Source organism: Oncorhynchus nerka, linkage group LG3 (assembly GCF_034236695.1).
Source record: "Oncorhynchus nerka isolate Pitt River linkage group LG3, Oner_Uvic_2.0, whole genome shotgun sequence".
Lineage (NCBI taxonomy): Eukaryota > Metazoa > Chordata > Actinopteri > Salmoniformes > Salmonidae > Oncorhynchus > Oncorhynchus nerka.
This window is the reverse complement of record NC_088398.1, coordinates 49486909-49510875: the sequence shown is the minus strand read 5'-3', so window position 1 is coordinate 49510875 and position 23967 is coordinate 49486909. Positions and strand designations below refer to the sequence as shown.

Sequence of the window (23967 nt, the reverse complement as noted above, 5' to 3'; positions counted from 1 at the left end):
GTATTATGGTGCATGCATTCCATAATGCAGGCATATTCTGATTATTGAATAAATTGTGATTAGTTTGTATTTATAGTACATCACTGCCAGACAGCTGTTCATAATTTCGTTTGAAAGATTTTCTCCACAACGTTCTATCACAATGTATGGCCTTATTGTATTTTCTATAGGTAGTGTAAATGATAATGTGCGTACATATTTAGTGTATCAGGCCCAGGATGTTCAATTCATGTTCATGCAGCCCAAGGTGTGACAAAGGGAATCTGAGATGCAATGGGCTTTGCTGCCATCTAGTGATCAGATGGAGCTCTCCAGCTCCCTAGGGTGCTGAGATCTACCAAACCACATTCATACTGTACTTAAGCACTGCATCAGAAATTCTGCCAGCTTGGTAGATGAGAGACTGCACGAATCATCCTATTCTCACAATCTATCCTAAATCAGCAGCACAGTTGTAACATTCATTCACAGCCATATGCACATTAATGGGTTTACACAGGTGGTGGGTAAACATTGGATGAATGTTGATGCCTCTTCTTCAATGCTCCCAGGACAGTGTGGTCTCTGAAATCCCATACTAACATTGTTAACTCTTAAGGATCCACCCCTTTTTTCCAATTTTCGCCTAAAATGACATACCCAAATCGAACTGCCTGTAGCTTAGGCCCTGAAGCAAGGATATACTGGTACAATTTGCAAGCATATTCTTGGTAGAATTTGAAAGGAAACACTGAAGTTTGTGGAAATGTGAAAGGAATGTAGGATAATATAACACATTAGATCTGGTAAAAGATAATACAAAGAAGGAAAAAAAGTACTTTTTTTGTACCATCATTTTGAAATGCAAGAGAAAGGTCATAATGTATTATTCCAGCCCAGGTGCAATTTCAATTTTGGCCACTAAGTTTTAGACTGATCCGATGAACCATTGCATTTCTGTTCTAAATTTTGTATCAAGACTGCCCAAATGTGACTAATTTGTAAATTAATAACTTTTCATGTTCAAAACTGCACTCTCCTCAAACAATAGCATGGTATTATTTCACTGTAATAGCTACTGTAAATTGAACAGTGCAGTTAGATTAACAATAATCTAAGCTTTTTGCCAATATCAGATATGTCTATGTCCTGGGAAATTGTTACTTACAACCTCATGCTAAACGCGTTAGCCTACGTTAGCTCAACCGTCCCACAGGGGACCCACCGATTCTGAAGAAGTTTTAACATTGTGGGAGGCAACCTGTCTGCCTAGGAATATTACAACAACAAAAAATGTATATATATATATTTTTATTTAACCTTTGTTTAACTAGGTAAGCCAGTTAAGAACACATTATTATTTACAATGACGGCCTACCCTGGCCAAACCTAACCCGGACGACGCTGGGCCAATTGTGCGCCGCCCTATGGGACTCCCAATGACGGCCGGTTGTGATACAGCCTGGATTCGAACCAGGGTCTGTAGTGACGCCTCTAGCACTGAGATGCAGTGCCTTCGACAGCTGCGCCACTCGGGAGTAAGTGCACCTGTGTTTTCATACTCAGAACCTCAAAAACAGACAGTACACATTGTTCAGAGCAGTCACTATACTTTATTTTAGTGGGAGAAATAGCATACAATTTATTCTGTACAATATTTAACAATCACTTCCAACCAAGCCCTGAAACTGTTTGTTAAATACTTGCAAAACAAAGGAAAAGATGGCATGTTTATCTTGATTGTAAGATGGCCATTTATGCTTATGGTGAGAATATCGGTAGATAACACAAACCTCAGTTAACAGTGACACAATTTCTATTGTGTGATGACAAAGTAATGTCACCGTAACATAGAAAATAAAAACGCCATAGCTGATCAAATCTCAGGTCATATTCCCACAACATTGTTAATTATACAAGTCTATGGTTGCACCATACAACTCGCCTTCAACACTGATCAATGTTGTAGGAACGTTGAGTGACAGCTAGGATGTCTGTCTGAGGTAAATTATGAGCCAATCCAGGGAGTCTTTACTAGCATAAAGATATATAATAACAATACTTCTTCTGAAAGAGAAGTTAGCATTGTCTGGGCCTTGACATAAATTAATAAAACCATTGTAAAATACAATTACATATAAAATAAACAACAAAAATATTTTGGGTGAATATTATTAACAATAGAAAGGATTTTTTATTTATTTTTTGCCTTGAGACCATATAAAACAACATCATGCTAAAATCACAATCTAAAACAACATTCATATGTACATACTGTGCATTTTCCATCCAGTCATCTACTAATGTCAGAGGGGTTTGGCTTTTAAGGGGGTATAATGTAGGCTAAATGTAATGTGTGCCTCCTTAGAAACATAATGGTGTCATAGAAACAAGTAATGTACTATTTTTTTTTTTTTTGACATAAAATAAACCTAGAAACCATCTGAGGCCAGAGGGAGAGCATCTGTTTAGTGAGATGGAGCATTTGCACAGCAGCAGTGTTTTTTTTAAGTATGGAGAATATGGAAACATAAAGATTGGATTTGACTTTCCTCCTTGGCATCAGTGCTACAGATAATACAGTAAGTATATACCAAAATGGCAGCAGTTGCAAATCTGTCTCCCCTGCTTTTGAAAATTGCTCTGTTGTTGGCTCCCCATATCTACACTCCTGAATCAGTGGCTCAGGTTAGAGAGGAATAGCAAGAGTAGCATAGATGTCAGTGAGTGAGAGAATAATAAACCCTCCGAGCTACAGGCTTAGTCCTACAGATGCAATGACCAATTTAAATCCATAACTTACATATCATTGTACTATTGAGATGGCATACAGTTATTGCCAGAGAAGATGTGCGGGTTTATAGTCAGAGAATAAACAAAAAACAGCTGATTTCATTGATTAAAAAACAAACGCTACATAGAGATTGAAAGTTGGTGCCATGGCAAGAAGCCACTGTCAGCCCCAACTTTGATTGCATACAGTTAACTGAGTAAAAGCGTAGTGTTACTATATCCCTGAATGTTATGTGGTAGACTATAACAAAATATGTCTGATGGAGAGAAGCATATAATTGAGTCACTAATGTTTTGAGTACAATAGGACTACTAACAGGACATATTCCGGGTTAGAATCTGAAAGCTGCAATTGGCCATTTTAATATTTTTATGTCTTGTCTAAGGAGCACATAGCCAAAGTGGTGGACATGCTGTTAGTGATGGGGAATACAAGATTCAAGGGGAACACATATAGATTTGATCATGATGGCTACTTTAGTAATGTAGAACACCTGACATGATCTGAATAACCCCTCTATATGGCCATCTACCTGAAAACCACACCAGCTGTAAAGACCTCATGTAGGTACCCCTTGACTAAGATGTCTCCAAAATAATGGCACGAGTATCAGTCAGCGCCTAAAAGCAGAGAGGACGGGGTCATAGAGTAATGTGTGCTTCCTGAGACGTATTGAAATATTATGGAAATAGCAGACTACAAACAGAAAATACTACAACCAGGGCAGGGAGAAAGAGCAATACCGTTACAGCGGTTTGTAGACATTTCATTTTAAAATCAATAGAGGGTTTCGAACACCGAACAAGTGTCACACACTTTTACATAGAAAAAAAAAAGGGGGGGGGGAACATGCGTTTTAAATATTTTGTGGACACCGCAAATCTAATAAGGGAATTGCTTTTTAAATATTTTTTCTCTAATGTATTCATATTTTCAGGGATTTTCTTCTCAACATGTTTAAAACGGTCTAAAAATGTTGGTAAAACAACAACGCTTACAGTCACATTTGAATAGCTGGGGCAACATATAAAATACACAAACTAAGGACTTAACAAGGCAAAAACACTGATTTGTGAATGGCCATTTTTGTTGGCATACTCCATCATTTGAAAAAGCTTCAATACCAAACATGTCATCTGAATGTCGATGTCCTGTAGTGGTTTTAGTGTTATGAAGGAAAACATCATTTGTAGGATGTGAAACTGAGGTATACCTTGTTAAGAGACTCAAGAGGTTGATGGTTATTTTTATAGAAATGCTGTGAGGCAGGTCCGGATAAATAACCTTGATTACGCTATTTTCTCTCTCTCTGTTGATATATGTACAGCAGCGATACACAGACATTCAGAAGCTGTTTCTTATTGGCATTACAATAGTCATTCATAGAAACACAAAGAGCAAATGTGTTTAAAAACCAAGTTGCCCTTTTTTATACTGAAATTAAATTAACTGTGTTTGTGTCAGGATTCTTCTTCTCTCCTGTTCCTCCTTTTCTTAGAGAAAAAACTGAAGTCAGTCCAGGAAGTATGTTTTCCTTTCTTTTACAAAAAAATTGTAATATCAGCCAAAAGGTCAACTTTAAAATGACTTTGTCCATTGTCAAGGTGCGTCCAGTGTGGGATCTAGATGATTGCTAGTTTGTTTTCCCATCACGCCCTCCCATTTTAAAATGACCCAGGCGTGAGGAAGTCTTTAGGCACACTTGTAGCTAAATGCAATAGGAACCAATTCAGACCTGGATAGTTCTCCATGAACCTAGGTCCACTGAGTGATTTTTGCCGCCACCTTGTGTACAATCACAGCGACGGATGTGGAACGAGTCTTGACCCTCTGCTCAGGGAGGTGAGTCTCTGTGGGGTCTGTTCTCCTGTCCTGTGTTAACTCATACGCCTAGTCATAGGCTGGACTCTTTAGGGGGGTAGTCCACGTTGGTAACCATGGTGACAACTGTGACAATCTCCTCGGGCGCAGTGACGTTGTTGAGGCGCTGCATCTGCACCACTCGCTCCTCTACGCACCCCGCCGACAGGCGCGCCTCCGCCTCGTGGTCCCAGCACTCCTCGATTGTCTCACACAGCATGGTCAGACCCTGTGAGGGACAGAGCACACACATTAGCACACACACGTTTATCCTCTGCGACACAAGGGCACAATGACACACAGCAAACGAGGCCCGTGTGGCAGCATGGTGGACAGAGACCAGACACTATTAGCTTAACTAATCTACTGTTACAGATGCACAGATTCGATAGGAGACACTAATAGTGCAGAAACTGTGAGAAGGAGGCTACTCAGCAGACATTTCAGAAATGGCCGCTATCTTCTAGACTGGGGAGGAGAGAAATCAGGCCACAAAGACGGTATCATTCTCCGATCAATAAGTGTCTGCGTTGGGCTCGAGTTAGGATGCTCTGCAGACAGTCGGGATTCAGACAAACCGTCTTAGCTAAACGTAGTCAAGACATAAACAGGTGAGGTAAGCAGTGGCCTGGGCCATGGCAGGAAGAGACAGGCTTATACAGGGAAATTAACATGGAGCTATAATAGCCCATTGTAATGTAAATGTCAAAAGCTGTTCAGTATTTGTGCTATTTTTTTCTGCTCAGCAGTGCTTCTCTGTACTCTATGTCCTTACTGTTCCATGATGATGGGTTTTGGTAGTTTGTGGTAGTCACTGTACTGCCCCTTCAGTCACATTATAGATTAAGATACATAGCGTATATGATCTACTCACCGCGTGTTTCTGCCAGCACTCCCTGAGTGTGGGCCTCAGCTTTTTGTGGACCACTACCTCCTGCATGTCCTCCAGGGATGGGTGCTGGCCAATCTCCTCCTCAAACGGCAGCATGTACTCATCCACTGGGCCTGAACATACACACAGCACAATGTTACACACACATCTCAACACCACAGTGACCCATTCACAAAACAAAATGCAATCAATATAACAATAGTTTCTTTGAGCTAATAAAGAACATAAATCAGTGGTCAACTCAATCAGTGCTCTGAGTTTCTCATAAGGAATTCAGAGCTGATGCTTTCTGTGGTCTAATTAAGCAATAAGGCACGAGGGGATGTGGTATATGGCCAATATACCATGGCTAAGGGCTGTTCTTACGCACGACGCAACGCAGAGTGCCTGGATACAGCCCTTGGCCATATACCACAAATCCTCAAGGTGCCTTATTGCTATCATAAACTGGTTACTAACGTAATTACAGCGGTAAAAATACATGTTTTGTCATACCCATGGTATACGGTCTGATATAACTCGGCTGTCAGCCAATCAGCATTCAGGGCTCGAACCACCTAGTCTATAACAGCTCTTGACCAGTGGAGGTCTCCCTCCGAGCCGGTGAGTTGCTCTGACCAAGCTCTAACTCCAAGTTGACCTCCAGTGATAACCACAGAGTGTTCCACATGCTGAACACCGACACAACTACCCAGGCTTTGCCAGGTCACTACTGTTCCATGGAACCAGACAGGCACAATCCATAACAACCGACTGGCCCCTGGTTAGACAGTGGTGGCCCTTGTCCAGGACTATGGTAGTACTATGGCATTAGCGGACAATCCTCCTGGAGAGCTCCTGGGTATACAGGCTTCTGCTCCAGCCCTACACTTGCACACCTGATTCAGCTAATCAAGGTGCCGAGTAAAGTTAGAACTAAATCCTGCGGTAGGGTAGCTCGCCTGAGAGTAGGGTTGGAAGTGAATCGTGCTCTCCAGGAGAAGGATTGGTCACCCCTAATGTATAGTCCTTCAAGGGAGTGTGCTCTTACCGTCGGCAGCCTTGCAGCGTGCGGCCAGCTCCCACAGCACCAATCCCAGAGCATACATGTCTATCCTCAGGAATGAGTCCCGCTGGAAGTTGATCGCCCCCTCCAGGACCTCAGGGGCCATGTACCTCCGGGTGCCCACCTGGAAATGATAGACAAACACACACTGATTTGTTCGATATCAATATAAATCAATGGTCATGCTTGTTTTGGACAGTTTACAGTCAATTGTGGAATACGGTGTCTATTTTGGCATCAGGCAATACAAAGCACAACTATTGACAAGTGGATTCTATGATGTAGAATGATCCAGTCATTTTGACATCATGGAACCTATCAGACAGTCTCTCCACAACCTACATCCCATCACTCACCTGTCCGTGCGTGTCCCCAGCTGATTTCCCAGCCTCAAACCTCTGGGCCAGGCCAAAGTCAGCGATGCAGGCCGTCAGGTTGGACTTCAGAAGGATATTCTTACTCTTGATGTCCCTGTGGCTCACAGAAGAACAGAAACACACCAATGAGACAACAGACAGCATGGGTGAGGAAAGCTACCCATCACTTACAATAATATTATATAATATCTGGGAGCAGAGATATTTTGTTTATGGAGGAAGGACGTGGATAGAATCAAATATAATATAATAGGTTTATTGGAAGACAAGAACATGGAGGATAGATAGGATAGGTGACTGGGGAAGATAGAAGAGCAGGGAGCTGACCTATGGGCGATGGCAGGCTTGTGTCCATCCTTCAGACCAGGAATGTCTTCATGGAGGTAAGCCAGGCCTCGGGCCATGGTCTGGGCTATGTGACACAGCTCGTTCCATGACAACACGTTGGCCTTCAGATAGTCTGTCAACGAGCCCTGGAAATGGAGGCATACAGCCAGTTAATATAACAGCACCTAGCAATGTGCCTCACCTTCAACATGCCACAACAGTCTGACATAATGCCAGCTGATTGTTCTACTTCTAACCACTAGAGGGCATGTTTATTCAACATAGATAAAAAATCATTCAAGTATTCTCTGAAAATTAAGGAAGAAACATCATTTTCTTCATGTTTATTGGGATAATTGTTCAATTCTAGCATGAGAACGTTGAATGAGTTCAGCTGAATGTGCTTTGTGTTTGTGCTGTGGTCCTTTGGCCAGCAGGGGGGGCTGTACCTTCTCGTGGTAGGCTGTGATCAGCCACAGCTCTATGTCCATGTTGGTGCCCCTCTTCTCTGCTCCGAGGAAGTGGAGAAGGTTCTCATGCCTCATCCCGCTCAGGTTGTAGATTTCATACTCATTGTGCCATGACTGCTTATCCTGAGGATGACAAACAAGGCCACAGATTCACTACAAAGTGAAATGTATAACAACTAGTGAGTATTGGACTCCCCCCCCATTATTAGATTGCAAAGTATTTGGTAGGGTAAACAAATTGTCAAAAGACGCCCAAAAAACATTTATTTAACTGGTTAAAACAGTATAATATACAGTCAGGTCGAAAATTATTGGTCCCCTTGATAAAGATGAGCAAAAAAGACTAGCGGGTGCTGCGACATTTCCTTTTCAATCATGATTGCATTTTTTAGTTACACCTCGACTCAAGTTGGTTCAGTGCCCTCCACTTCTTTCCAAAAAAGACAGTATAAATAAATATTTCAAATATCGAGCTATATTGTATGCTCAATTATTTTTGAAAATTATATCCTTTTATCCTAATACAATTGCTAAGAGAAAGAGATTTTGTTTAAAAAGTAATAAAAAAAACGATCTAAAACAGATAGGGGTCAACATGATTGGCACCCCTGTTTTTCAATTATCCAGCACCCTCACATTGTGAGGATAACGATACTGAGGCTTTTTCTAAAAAAAAATATGAGATTGGAGAACACATTGGGGTGATCTTAGACCATTCCTCCATACAGAATCTTAAGATCCTTGATATCCTTTGTTTGCACTTATGGATGACCCTCTTCAATTCAAACCACAGGGTTTCAATGGGGTTCAAGTCCAGAGACTGAGCTAGCCATTGCAAAAAGTTGATTTTGTGGTCAATTAACCTTTGGTGGATTTTGATGTGTGCTTAAGAGTTATCGGCGTGGTGGAAGATCCACTTGCAGCCAAGTTTCAGTCTCCTGGCAGAGGTAACCAGGTATAAAATGTTCTGGTACTTGGTAAAGTTCATGATGCCGTTGACCTTAACAATGTCTCCTGGACCAGTGGAAGTAGCCCCATAACATCAAAGATCCACCACCATATTTTACAGTAGGTATGAGGTTCTTTTCTGTATATGCATCTGTTTTTCGACACCAAACCTACCACTGGTGTGTGTGGTCAAAGAACTCTATTTTCAAGTCATCTGACCATAGTACCGCCTGGAGTTTGCTAAACGGCATTGGCACTTGGATTGCAACTGGTGCTATGGATGATGAAAATAGAGCTCTTTTGACCTGTCATTAAAAATATATATATTTTTTGCATTACTTGTTAAACTAAATATTTTTCTCTGAGCAATTGTATTAGTATAATGTAAAAAAAATAATAATAATCTTAGTATACAATATAGCTCAGTATTTGGATGATTTATTTTATAGTCTTTCTTGCTCATCTTTATAAAGGGTGTCAATAATTATGGACCTTACTGTATGCATGTTCTGTCATTATGTTAGTTAGTGCTTAGTGGTCAATCGAGGCCACTGTGGGTTTAGTGATTGGCCTCTAAGCTAAAGGGCTGGTCAGCCCAGGAGGATTAGTAAGGGCCTTGAACTTTAAGGCAGACGACGCTCTCCTCTCTCTCCCAAAGAAGCAGGGAAAGCTACCCTCCCCTAGCCCTGCATTCTGCTGCAGGTGGTTAGTTAGGGCTAGCAGTACTGTACCTGAATGGGGAAGATTTTGACAGCCACATAATCATTGAGTAGCTGAGCCTTCCACACGCAGCCGAAGCGCCCCCTGGCTTTGATCTCAATCAACTGCAATGGCTTCTGACCCAGGATGGGGGAAGGGGGCATGGGCCCTGGGTCCTACAAAGGAGAGGAGAGAAAAAGACACATCAACCTCACTGTTTATTACACAGAGGCCAAGCATCAAGTGCAACACTTTGCATGTCGGCAAACTACAGTGACTAAAGAACTAAGATACAAAATGGCTGCAGTGTAGCAGGGTCAATGGTTGGGCCATAACCTCAAGTCAAAGAAAAGGGAAACTTTAGAGCAGCTGCTGGGCTGGGCGCTATGAAGCTTTGACAGAAGGGGCTTATGGGGGCTAGGGAAGTGGTGAGCTTGTTAAACTTAATCACCAACCTCTGTCTCCTCTCTGGACTACTGGATGAGGCCTGACCTACTTAATGTAGAGTAGCAGGGGACGGACTACTCTGACTGACTGACTACTGCAGCACGTAATTATTCAACAGGGATGCACAGTCCCGGTCTGCAAGGAATCTAGTACCTGATTCACACTAAAGGGCCGGGTCAAACCGTACCGTGCTGGTTAGGATATTTTCTTTTCACATTGTTCTTTCTGGCTCGGTTTGGCTCAGTAGTGTAAAAAAGGATCTACCAGTCCAGGTGCGTCAATAGCCCCTTTGAAAGATAACAGAGGTGGGTTGATTTTCTAGTTTGAGGTAAAGTAATGGGACTACAGTTCCTGATCTGGAACTAGGAGTTCACATGGACTAGTCTGGGCCTTTCATGTCTATACAGCTCTGGTCTGTGCTACCCATAGATCATGTTTTATAGACATATCCTTCATAGCTCCAGACAGTACTAAAGAGAGACCTTTACCTTGATTCCATCAAGGAAGAGATCTACAAAGGCAGGCTTATGATGTTGATGACAGTCCGGGGTGTTCTGGTCGCAATACTGACTGAGCATGACCTTTATGTGTCTACAGAATGTGGTGTAGGTCTACAGACTATTGTATGTTGAACCTATGGGTTTATGTCTGGAGGTGTAGGTGGGGTGGTCATATGGCTGTGTGTGTGAATGATTCTGACCAGGACCTATAGGCCAATGGTGACCTTTTCCATCAGCTAAAAAACATTTGTCAGCAGAAGCGATGGTCTGTTTCCCGTGTAAACTGTCTGTGTGGGGTGGTGAGTTTCTGGGCCTCTTATCAAAGCAGAACATCTCTGCTGCTACCTACTGTTGTTTACAAGATATTGATAATGGTTATCCTTGTACTGACTTAGTTATAAAGCATACCAGCAGGTGGTGGTTTGCTTCTGTTCAAAATGGTTATTTGGTTATTTTATATTTAAGAAGCCTGTAACTTTGTGTCTGTGTGTGTTCTTAGCCACCATTCTCCCACCTCTCCCTTCCATCCCACATTGATATTAGCCACCATATCAATTAATTCACCATCACGTTCTTTGGCTGCATTCATAGCATGCTACCCTGCTTAGTTATAAAGCAGGGTAGCCTAGTGGTTAGAGAGTTGGACTAGTAACCGGAAGGTTGCAAGTTCAAACCCCCGAGCTGTTCTGCTCCTGAACAGGCAGTTAACCCACTGTTCCTAGGCCGTCATTGAAAATAAGAATTTGTTCTTAACTGATTTGCCTAGATAAATAAAGGTAAAATAAAAAAATAAAAAACTCACTCACAGACCTGAAGTACCACAATATCTACAGCCTGCAGGTCACATAATAATATTGTGTTCATTATTTGTCCTCTAATGGTTGAGTTGAACAGCAAGGAAAGTAGTGAACCTCTATATCTATACAGAATGGTTGTCTTTCCCCATGGGGTGTACACATAATGGCCTGCATGCACATTGCTACTGTATGTGTACAGCCACAACGGGAAGGGAACAAAGAATACACTGATTCATGACAGCAAAGGTGGAACAGGAAGGAGGAGGGACACCAAGTGAAAGAGGGAAACATATAGGGCAGGATGTATAGGCTTGGCCTAAAGCATGCAGCTCAGGCCTAACTCCAGCTACACCCTGCACCTCCAGCTGCGTTCACAATGTTCAAGGTCATGTTTACATTTCCATTCTCTCAAGTGTCAATCATTGCACAGGCACTGCTAAAAATGAAAACAATGCAATTTTATGGTCCAGTTGTCCCTGTAGGCTGGGACAGGGCGGAGAGGCTAACATTTATCATCTTTATGAGTCATTCTTTTGTCTTCAACAGGCAAATCAATACTGTTGTTTACAAGATATTGATAATGGTTATCCTTGTACTGACTTAGTTATAAAGCATACCAGCAGGTGGTGGTTTGCTTCTGTTCAAAATGGTTATTTGGTTATTTTACATTTAAGAAGCCTGTAACTTTGTGTTTGTGTGTGTTCTTAGCCACCATTCTCCCACCTCTCCCTTCCATCCCACATTGATATTAGCCACCATATCAATGAATTCACCATCACGTTCTTTGGCTGCATTCATAGCATGCTCGGTCTCTTGCGTTCCAACCACTGAGGCATCGGTCCATGCACTTCGACTCTGCTGCAGAATCCCAAGCAGGACAGTGGATTTAACATATATCCGTGCACTATAAAACACCATTAAGGAAAGTAAAACAGTGCGCCGTTACAACTGAAATAGAAATGGATAGTTTATTTGAGGAGGTGGCAGGCTCAGGCTTGAGGGATATGATAAATCATATTCATAAGAGATGCAAAAACAAATCCAACCAATAAACAGTCCTCAGTGAACAGATTGTAGCCAATTGCTGAATGAGAGAGACTTCTCTTACCTCTATCATAATATGAAAGGCGTGCTAGTTAAGGAAAGAAAACAACATTTCCAGCATGAGAGACATGGATGCACAGAGAGTGGCAAAATAAATGACAATTGAGCTGATAACCTATGGACCAAGGATATAACACCACTCCTCTCCTTGTTATGACCTGACCTAGGTTCAGGGACACCATGGTTTGTCCTGGGAGTCAACCATGCCTTCAACTGACCTCAATTCAGTTCACTGGAAGCTGTGGAGGCGAACAACAGGAGTGGGCCATTTTTACAAAGCAACATCTGGAATGAGTAACCAGTCAACCGTGAGTTCCACTGCTCACCTGCAGCCAAGTTTTCAAGTCACGACAGCATCTGAGAGTCCATTAGGCCTCCTGTCTGCCTGAGAAAGCTTTCTATTTCTCTTTACTTTACACCCCGTTACAAAACCATCATATTGAAGCGCCAGCCAATTCATTCCTACACCATTCACACACAACTGGCTAAAGGCAATAGGGGTGAAGTGAGTGACTAACAATACTCATGGCTAAGGCAATAGGGGTGAAGTGAGTGACTAATAGTACTCACGGCTAAGGCAATAATGGCGAAGTGAGTGAGTAACTCACACCAGGTGCTTCTACACCTGCATTGCTTGCTGTTTGGGGTTTTAGGCTGGGTTTCTGTACAGCACTTTGAGATATCAGCTGATGTACGAAGGGCTATATAAATAAATTTGATTTGATTTGTAACAGTACTCACGGCTAAGGCAATAGGGGTGAAGTGAGTGAGTGACAGTACTCACGGCTAAGGCAATAAGGGTGAAGTGAGTGAGTAACAGTACTCACGGCTAAGGCAAAAGGGGTGAAGTGAGTGAGTAACAGTACTCACGGCTAAGGCAATAGGGGTGAAGTGAATGAGTAACAGTACTCATGGCTAAGGCAATAGGGGTGAAGTGAGTAAGTAACAGTACTCACGGCTAAGGCAATAGGGGTGAAGTGAGTGAGTAACAGTACTCACGGGGTAAATCATACATACTAATGGTGTGTGTCACAATGGCACTAGGTTTAGCGTGTGTGTGAGGAGATAGGCTACTGCTAACTCCAGGTTTTCAAGCCCAGCTATGTGTGCATATGACAGAGTGTTCAGCCCCAGGATGCTATAAAAATGACAAGTTGACGGTAAGCATTTCAGTGGCTGCCAACAATTCCCCCAGAATTCGCAATGGCTGTTAGAGAGTGTGATTACGCTTCTGGTCCCTTCCCTCCCCTGACACACCGCCAAGCGAGCACACACTGTTCTCACAAGCACACGAGCATGCGCACGCAAATGTGCACAAACACACACCCCTGGCAGCACTGCTGCAGCTAAATGCTACTGTAGCATGTAAATGAATTCGAGTGAGTGTGTGTGACTCAGTAAGTGTGTGAGTGAGCGAGCAAGTGATGCATGTGTATGTGTGTGCAAGCACGTAAGAGCCTGCACAAGACATAAAGCTCATGAGAATGTCAGAGAGTCAAGACTAGAGTATAAATAAGAGTATAAAATAAAATTCCAAGCAATGGTAACGCCTGTGAAATAAAGCTGACCAAGGACTTAAAAGGTCCCAGGTGGCAGTAAGCGAAATACGACAAGACAGGTGCACTCTGCTTGATTTGTCTGTCTGTCACTTCAGTGAGACCTTGGTAGTGGAGAGAAAGCAAGTGTTGGAAGGACATTAAGTAGGGTTAAAAGCCCTTGCGCCCTCTCTCCTCTCCCTCTCCGCTGAAGGACATGCTTACTCAGAGGGTGCCTTTAGAAGGCTGATGAATAATGAACAAGCATTCCTCTCCTCTCCTATCCCGCTCTTTTCCTCTCGGATCACATTGCACTCCGGGAATGGAGGTTGAGCCCTGGCCAAACAGCAAACCAAAGGAGTGACCAATCAGTGTGTGTATGTCCCCACAAGAATAGTAAACAAACAAAAATGTGATCAACTGGGGACATTTTGTTAGTCCTACAAGGTCAAATGTTATTTTCTAGGGGGTATAATTGTGTTAGAATTAGGTTTAGGAGTGTCATGACTTGCCCTGGGGGGAGGATCATAGGCCCCCCCCTCTCTCTCCACAGTTTTATGACTTTACGACAGGTCATAAATACCTGGTAGAAACTGCCATGCAGTATTGAGGGAGAGTGTACCAGAACAAAGAGCTTCTCTTAGTTCAAAACTCCTAATCACCAAAGTGGGGGAATTAAACAATATTTCTACTTTTTGAGAATGTGGGAATGGTCCGTGGACACTTAAGGGACAGTCATGACGAGTGTGTTTCATTTGGTGATCTCATGAAGGACGGGAAACACACAACTGTATCTCTTAAAGGATACATTTCCCCGTTGTCAGGATTACATCTAAATATTGTGAAACGTATGTGAATCAACATGAAACTATTTGTGAAAAGATGTGATGTTAACCTTCTAAATGAGAAAATATGGGTTTTCATACAAAGTTAACCTAGTCAGTAACCACACCCACGTGAGCATAGACATTAAGTCGGCATCATGGACCTCCCTTTTCTCTGAAGTGTATAAAATCCAATCCTGACGAAATTCACACCAGACCAAAACATGCCAGGTGACGTTGGTGTGTGAAATGGTTTAAACTACAACTCTACCAAAGAACAAGTCAGAGAACGCCGGGACAGGAGTCCCCACGTTGGAATGGCTACAATTCTATAGGCCACAGAGACCATACAGCTGTAGTTTTGGCTACACGGCTGAAAACGGTTAAACTCATAGACTATCGATCACTACAGAATATGAGCAAATCTTAGACGTATAATTGCTAGTCTGCAGCTAGAAGTCTAGAACGAGAATACCGACAACCGCCAAAGCATCTATTCTATGATAACATTTCCAAATGGTACTCTGAAGCATCCATTCTAACCACCTATAACCACGAAAGATATTGTGACTTCTGAGAAAGTTAACCAGAGACTCTGATGAACTCTACAGGATGATCGAGTGTTTTCAACAGAGAGACAACAACGGCATACGGGCGAAAATATATACATTGCAATTATTCTCGAATGAGCGGCCATTCATGTGCAAAGGATTAGCATTTCAATGATTATAATTATCCACTATGTGTAGTGAATCCATCTTGTCTTTCCCACTCTTTCTCAGTCCCCACCCCTTTCCTTTGTCTACCAAGCCGTCATATCGGCTTAGCCCACTAGGGTCTTTTCTATCATTGTTAGTAACCAATATCTACTGTTTGCTTGTTATGTAATTCTGTGTGATTATTTATTTATTTAGTTAGTTAGTAAATAAATAATTAAGCCAATTTGTATATCTTTGATTCATGATTTTAACTAGGGTTCATGCAGATATCCAAGGTTTTGTGACGTTCAGTAATGAGAATCGATGAGGCAATTAATAATCATTAATGGAAGACTAATTGATGAGATATTAAAATATCTGAAGAATTATATTTTGGGAAATTATAACTCTAATGCTAAACATTTTCCCGTGGTGACCCGACTTCCTAGTTAATATTTACATGATTAGTTTAACCTTTCCAGGGCAGGCGTTCTGCTAGCGGAACCCCTCGACAACATTCCGCTGAAAAAGCAGCGTGCGTAATTCAAAAATATTTGTTAGAAATATGTAACTTTCACACATGAACCTTTTTGGGATAGAGGGCAGCATTTTCACTTTTGGATGAATAGCGTGCCCAGAGTGAACTGACTCCTACTCTGTCCCAGATGCTAATATATGCATATTATTAGTAGTAGTATTGGATAGAAAACACTCTGAAGTTTCTAAAACTGTGTGAATGATGTCTGTGAGTATAACATAACTCATATGGCAGGCAAAAACCTGAGAAAGAATCCAACCAGGAAGTGGGAAATCTGAGGTTTGTAGTTTTTCAACTCAGCCCCCATTGAATATACAGGGTGATATTAGTTATGTTTCACTTCCCAAGGCTTCCACTAGATGTCAACAGTATTTAGAAGCTGTTTTGAGGATTTTACTCTAAAGGAGGGGCTCATAAGGGCTCTTTGAGTGATTGGTCTGGCAGAGTGCCACAGCCTCGGTCTGGCGGGCTCACGTGAAAGGTAGCTACGTTCCACTTCATTTGTACAGACAAAGTAATTGTCCGGTTGGAACATTAATGAAGTTTTATGTTAAAAAACATCACAAAGATTGATTCCATACTTAGTTTGGCATGTTTCTACGGGCTATAACGTAACTTTTTGAACTTTTCGTCCGACTTTCGGCGCGACCTGAACACTCTTTTGGATTAGTTTACCAAACGCCCTAACAAAAGAAGATATTTGGACATAACTGATGGACATTATCGAACAAATCAAACATTTATGGTGGACCTGGGATTCCTGGGAGTGCATTCTGATGAAGATCATCAAAGGTAAGTGAATATTTAAAATGCTATTTCTGAGTAATGTTGACTACCCAATATGACGGGTATCTTTTTGGCTGCTTTGTTGTCTAAAGGCTGTAGTCAGATTTGTTTTTTAAAATCTGACACAGTGGTTGCATTAAGGAGAAGTTTATCTAAATAACAGTTGTATCTTTATCAATGTTTATTATGAGTATTTCTGTACATTGATGTGGCTTTCTGCACAATCACCGCATGTTTTAGAACTACTGAACGTAACGCACCAATGTAAACTCAGATTTTTTTATATAAATATGAACTTTATCAAACAAAACATACATGTATTGTGTAACATGAAGTCCTATGAGTGTCATCTGATGAAGATCATCAAAGGTTAGTGATACATTTTATCTCTATTTCTGCTTTTTGTGACTCCTCTCTTTGGCTGGAAAAATGGCTGTGTTCATTCTGTGGCTTGGTGGTGACATTGTGGCTGGATTAACGATAATTTTATTTTAAAAATGGTATAAAATACTTGTATGGTTGAGGTATTTTAATTATGAGATTTTTGTTGTTTTGAATTTGACGCCCTGCACTTTCCGCTGTTGCAGAACCCCAGTCCTAGACAGGTTAACAAGTCCAATACAGCAAATGAAAGATAAACATCTTGTTAATCTACCCATCGTGTCCAATTTCAAAAATGATTTACAGCAAAAGCACAACATATGATTATGTTAGGTCATAGCCAAGTCAAAAAAACACAGCCATTTTCCCAGCCAAAGACAGGAGTCACAAAATGCAGAAATATAGATCAAATGAATCACTAACCTTTGATGATCTTCATCAGATGACACTCATAGGACATCATGTTACACAATACATGTATGTTTTGTTAGATAATGTGCATATTTATATCCAAAAATCTCAGTTTACATTGGCACGTTACGTGCAGTAATGTTTTGATTCCAAAACATCCGGTGATTTTGCAGAAATACTCATAATAAACATTGATAAAAGATACAATTGTTATTCACAGAATTAAAGATAGACTTCTCCTGAATGCAACCGCTGTGTCAGATTTCACATTTTTTTTACGGAAAAAGCATAATCTGAGAACGGCGCTCAGAGCCCAATTCAGCCAGAGAGATATCCGCCATTTTGGAGTCAACAGAAGTTAGAAATAAAGATATAAATATTCACTTACCTTTGATGATCTTCATCAGAAGGCACTCCCAGGAATCCCAGTTTGACAATAAATGACTAATTTGTTCCATAAAGTCCATAATTTATGTCCAAATAGCCACTTGTTGTTAGCGTGTTCAGACCAGTAATCCATCTTCATGAGGCGCGAGCACTTCGTCCAGACAAAAACTCGAAAAGTTCCGTTACAGGTCGAAAGAAATAAGTCAAACGATGTATGGAATCAATCTTTAGGATGTTTTTAACATAAAACATCAATAATGTTCCAACCGGAGAATTCCTATGTCTGAAGAAAAGCACTGGAACAAGAGCTAACTCTGTCGGGAGCGCGCATCACGAGCCTGAGACACTCTGCAAGACCACCGACTCAAACCGGTCTCATGAGCCCCTCCTTTATAGTAGAATCCTCAAACCAGTTTGTAAAGACGGTTAACATCTAGTGGAAGCTGTAGGAAGTGCAACTTGACTCCATAGACACTGTGTATTCGGTAGGCCAAGCTTTGAAAAACTACAAACGTCAGATATCCCACTTCCTGGTTGGATTTTTCTCAGGTTTTCGCCTGCCATATGAGTTCTGTTATACCCACAGACATCATTCAAACAGTTTTAGAAACTTCATAGTGTTTTCTATCCAATACTAATAATAATATGCATATATTAGCATCTGGGACATAGTAGGAAGCAATTCACTCTGGGCACACTATTCATCCAAAAGTGAAAATGCTGCCCCCTATCCCAAAAAGGTTAATTGCGTAATAATTCAACCTAGATAATTGATTTGATAATATACAGTCTTCACATTTAATGATAGTCCAGACACAACAGGAGTTATGGTTAGTTTTAGGGTTAGAGTTAGGTTTAGGGTTAAGGAATGGTTTTGAGGTTTGGGTTAGGGATAGGGAAAATAGAATTTAGAATGTTTATTCATTGTGTCCCCGCAAGGTTAGTTAAACAAGACTGTGTGTGTGAGCATTCAGCTAGTCGATAGTGCACGCAATGCAGAGATTTAGTGTTAATCTTTACCACGGTTCTCCTTTGTCGCTGCTGTGCAATCGATGTGATATATGGTAATGGACCAGCATGCATAGTGTAAATGCATAGCTCAACTTGTTTGGGAAGAATGCATGGCATGAAAAGCACTTCATGTGCAGCTATATATATATATATATATGACTCCTGCTTGGTGTAGATGGTCCAGTAGATAACAGCAGAGCGAGAGAGCTGCAGTATGGGTGTGGGAAGCCAGCATTAACGAAAACATGGCTTGTTATTGATCAAATTCAGGCATGTCTCATTGACCTGCGTGCAGCAAGCCTTTTTATAACCGGGGGGGGTGTAGAGATGAAGAGAGCGGAGTGAGCGGGCAGAGGGAGAGAGTGAGGGAGGAAAGAAAAGAGAGCGAGAGCATGCATTATTAATCCAACCCTCCCCCTCTCCTCTCCGAACGAGCGAACGCTTTCCTGTACTCAGTGTTCTGTGCTGTGGTGCGGGTGATGATGAGTGGGCGAGGACCACACACACACACACACACACACTTTAAACCCCAATGATTATCAGGTACTGTACTTGCATAGAACGGCCAGGCCATACTGAGAAAGAACCACACATCATAGGGAGGCCTATACAGATACACTGTACACTCATACCAAGATAGATAGTATCTCATGTACAGCATGTCCATCTGTGTCTTCTGACTATTATAAAAACCCATGAAGTGGACTGAACATTGGTTCTAAAAGCAGCCTTGATGTTCCATTGTCAGAGAAGTCGGGCTCATTGTAAAGAGAGGTTGAGGGCCCCTCGCCCCAGGAACCTCAGAAGGTGTCAATGTGACCTCTGACTTACGGAAATGGGCATAACTGTAAAGGACAACTCTGCCACTTTATAACCAGTTATTATGCTGTTAGTATACTGTATATGCATTACTATTTAATGCACATTTTGATGTTTTATAGTTTTTGTTAGTCATACTGCACGATTCCTATTTTTTTGTCATTTTGAAGCTTCTGTACTGCCCTCGTCTACAGCATACTACGATTCCCAGGATGCATTTTGTCACCCATGAAGCAATGCTCAGCTTAGTCAGCCACTTAGCTAGCTGGCTATCAAGCCCAGAAGAAAGTTCAGTCTAAATATATTGCTTATATCATAAATTATAAGTACATTTCACATTACTTTTGGGTTGAAAATATATTATAATGCATGCATAAATGTCGTGCTGAATATATGTCCATGTCATTGACACCAAAAAACTGCAATATAATTGTATGTTGATTCTGACTAGCTAGCTACGCTAACCATAACACAGAGTAACTTCAACTAGTTAGAATGCAAGCTAGCCTGACTGCTGCATCCAAAATAACAGTTTAATCTTAATCTGTTCAAAAAAACACAACATTTATTATGTATTTTACAGGCAAATTATTACAGAATCCTAGTATCTCTCAGCCTGTATATTTGGTGCTATTTTATTTGATTTATTTAACCTTTATTTAACTAGGCAAGTCAGGTAAGAACACATTCTTGTTTACAATGACGGCCAAACCCTAACGACGCTGGGCCAAATGTGCGCTGACCTATCATGGCTGGTTGTGATAGAGCCTGGAATCGAACCAGGGTCTGAAATGACGCCTCTAGCACTGAGATGCAGTGCCTTAGACCACTGCACCACTCGGGAGTGCAGCAAAGCTAGCTAGCTAAGTAGCTAAAGTGTTTTCTACGCTAACAGACAAATACAGCCTCAGTGACCAAGCTACCATCCAACACTGGAGCCCTATTGGAACTAATAAAAAGTATAACGTTTACAAGTAATTCAATTAGAAGACATTTGGAAAGGGCACAATGGCTGCTGGAGCTGCAACTTCACTCGGTGATTGTGGGAATAGTTTTGTAGAATGGAATCATGGGAGTTTGAGTCTTGAACAACAGAAAAATATTGGAATAGGCTGACTATAAATACACTACATGACCCAAAGTATGTGGACACTTGCTTGTCAAACATTTAATTCCAAAATCATGAGCATTAATATGGAGTTGGTCCCCCTTTTGCTGCTATAACAGCCTCCATTCTTCTGGAAAGGCTTTCCACTAGATGTTGGAACATTGCTGCGAGGACTTGCTTCCATTCAGCCACGAGCATTAGTGAGTTCAGGCGCTGATGTTGGGCGATTGGTATGGTACTATACTGTAAAGAAAAAGCGTTATCCTTGTGTTCACTGGGCTCTGTGCAGGCCAGTAAAGTTCTTCGACATTGATCTCGACAATCCATTTCTGCATGGACCTCGCTTGTGCACGGGGGAATTGTCATGCTGAAACAGGAAATGACCTTCCCCAAACTTTACAGTGGGCACTATGCACTGGGGCAGGTAGCGTTCTCCTGGCATCCACCAAACCCAGATTTGTCCGTCGGCCTGCCAGATAGTGAAGCGTAATTCATTACTCCAGCGAACGCGTTTCTACTGCTTCAGAGTCCAATGGCGGTGAGCTTTACACCACTCCAGCTGACGCTAGGCATTGCGCATGGTGATCTTAGGCTGCTCTGCCATGGAAACCCATTTCATGAAGCTCCCGACGAACAGTTATTGTGCTGATGTTGCCTCCAGAGGCAGTTTGGAACTCGACAGTGAGTGTGGCAACCGAGGACACACGACTTGTATGCACTTTGCGCTTCAGCACTCGCCAGTCCCATTCTGTGAACTTGTGAGGCCTACCACTTTGCTGCTGAGTCGTTGTTGCTCCTAGACGTTTCCACTTCACAATAACAACACTTTCAGTTGATCGGGGCAGCTCGAGCAGGGCAGAAATTGACATCCTATGACAGTGCCATGTTGAAAGTCTCACTGAGCTCTTCAGCAAGGCCCTGTATGCTCGATTTTATACACCTGGCAGCAACAGGTGTGGCTGAAATAGCCGAATCCACTAATTCGAAGGGGTGTCCACATACTTTTGTATATGTAGAGTATCATTCTATAGGTTCTTGACCGTCTATTTAAAAATATTTACAGATGTTATTAGACAGACAACCAGAGCAACATAGAGCAGGGAGTTCCAGTATGATCAGAAAACTACAGACGGGTTACATATATCGCTGAAAATGACTGTCCATAACTTCTTGTATTAGTCAGCTCCTACTTGAAAACGTAACAGAGAAGCAGTTTCCTGTTTTGCTAATCACTAAACAGTCATGAAAACATAAAATTACACTAAAACTGTGCAGGACATCACTAAATACATCATAATAACAACCCACGTGTTAAAAGTGGCAGAGTTGTCCTTTAACTTGAGCCTGTTGCTGTTGCAGCTGTGGCACAGCCTCAGTCAAATCTGAAAGGACACATCGAACACAGCCAGCCACAACACTGCTGGGTAAATAAAGATGATAGCAGAACATAAAAAAACAGCATGGTTTCTCACATCCACTTCACAGCCCCCACTAACTCCAACATGAGCAGAATACAGTGGCCTACTTGAATGGCTTCACTGGCTTGATGCCAAAAAGCTGACCATGTGTGAAAGGTGTCCATACTTTTATGCATCCCTATCACACCCAAGAAGGTAGAGGTACTATACTGTAAAGAAAGAGCATCAACCTTTTTTCAGAAATCATTGTGTTCACTGATTTTTGGATGCTAGTTGAGGCAATGGAAGACATTATAATAGACTTATGTTATTAGAATTCACTTCTTTGAGTGCGTCATGTACTAACATTTCTGCCAAACTGCCAAGTATTCGGAGCCTTAGCTTTGGCACAGCCAGGCTTTCATGGAGATTTCACATGCTACTTTGTGAGCATTCGTGTGTGTGTGTGTCAATGGCAGATAGATTACGTAAACTGTCTGTCCCATCAAAGCAAGGGAACTACATTTCCTGAAAAGGTGTAATTTCTCAGAAAATTTTCCAAAAAAGGGATGGAGGGGGGAAAAAAAGAGAACATGAGCGCAGTTGCCAAATACAGACTCTCAGGCTACCAACAGCACAAGCTCAAGTACAAATACAACTCATAGCAACTGATCTGTGTCATACAGGTGATTTGAAAGTCATAGTATTGCTCTCACAGACTTTAGTCATGACGGAGAAAAAGTTTATCAACAAAGCGGGCCACAGTCAAAACAAAGAGGTGTTGCGTCTACAGTGGAATGCACCAATTTGTAAGTCGCTCTGGATAAGAGCGTCTGCTAAATGACTTAAATGTAATGTAAATGTAAATGTGGTATATCTGTGGACACTTGGAATACCTTGCTTCCGCCATCCAGCCAACATAGATCAAATGCTAGCTACAGGCGAACTCAAATGAGAACAACTCTCATTGATATACAGTAGCTAGTCTATCAAATAGTCATTGCATTGCTAGCTACAATTGTTTTTGCAACTAAAGAGGGTTTTGTACATTAGTGCTGTGTATTTTCTTACCTGTGTGGGCACCAGGACTGGCGGGTATGCCAATTTGTGATTGCGGTACATCCAGAAGGAGAAGAGGATGATTGCAGTGAGGCCTATGATGGGCACCAACGAGTACATCAGGGTGGTAAAGAGAGGAGGCTTCGGCGTAACCGGGTTCGACGTTGCTATGGAGGGAAGGGGAGAGCGAGGGAGGGAGTGGGAAAGAGAGTGAAAGAAAGACAGAGAGAGTAAAATGAGATCAATCTAGATTACGCCTGGACAAAAGGACTATTGTAGGATGTACTCAAAATCAAGGAGAGCTGAAAGAGCATTTTGTTAATAACTTTGCCAAGAATGTGAAAAAACGAAATGGGTTATGTGTTGCGGTCTCCGTGTTCATAATGTAGGGCTGATATGGGCTCAACTCTAGCTGGCTGATGTCATTTTTATAAAATGCATTTCTAGCTGGGTCTCTCTGGGGCTGGGAATCAGCCAAATCTATCTGGGCTTAGTGTCAATGAGTGTGACAGTTAAATCAAGAGGATATCTCGCTCTCAGTCACACACACATGCGCACACAAAAACACACACACACACACACACACACTAGAGCTGGAATGATAAACTGACCAAACCGACCATTTATCGTGGACATAGTGCTGAAATTGTTCATTAAGATAAATAACCTACTAGAAAAATGCGAAGTTTGAAATGAAATACGTTTGCTAATATGGGTGCTTGTTAATGGGACAATTGATAGCTACAACATTCAAAGTAATAGTAGTAGTTTAAA

The 23967-nt window shown here is 41.7% G+C and overlaps 1 protein-coding gene across 1 annotated transcript in view; it reads right to left on the bottom strand.

The window, feature by feature from the left end:
* Nucleotides 1–1569: 1569 nt before the first annotated feature.
* acvr2aa (activin A receptor type 2Aa) overlaps nt 1570–23967 on the bottom strand; it is a 43432-nt gene continuing 21034 nt past the window's right edge. The window contains exons 4-11 of the mRNA XM_029635286.2: nt 23206–23360; nt 9424–9567; nt 7724–7867; nt 7275–7420; nt 6927–7041; nt 6556–6694; nt 5508–5638; nt 1570–4862 (exon numbers count right to left, since the gene is read on the bottom strand). Coding sequence (XP_029491146.1) covers nt 4668–4862; nt 5508–5638; nt 6556–6694; nt 6927–7041; nt 7275–7420; nt 7724–7867; nt 9424–9567; nt 23206–23360 — 1169 coding nt within the window. The 3' untranslated portion in view covers nt 1570–4667. The remainder of the gene's footprint in view (nt 4863–5507; nt 5639–6555; nt 6695–6926; nt 7042–7274; nt 7421–7723; nt 7868–9423; nt 9568–23205; nt 23361–23967) is intronic.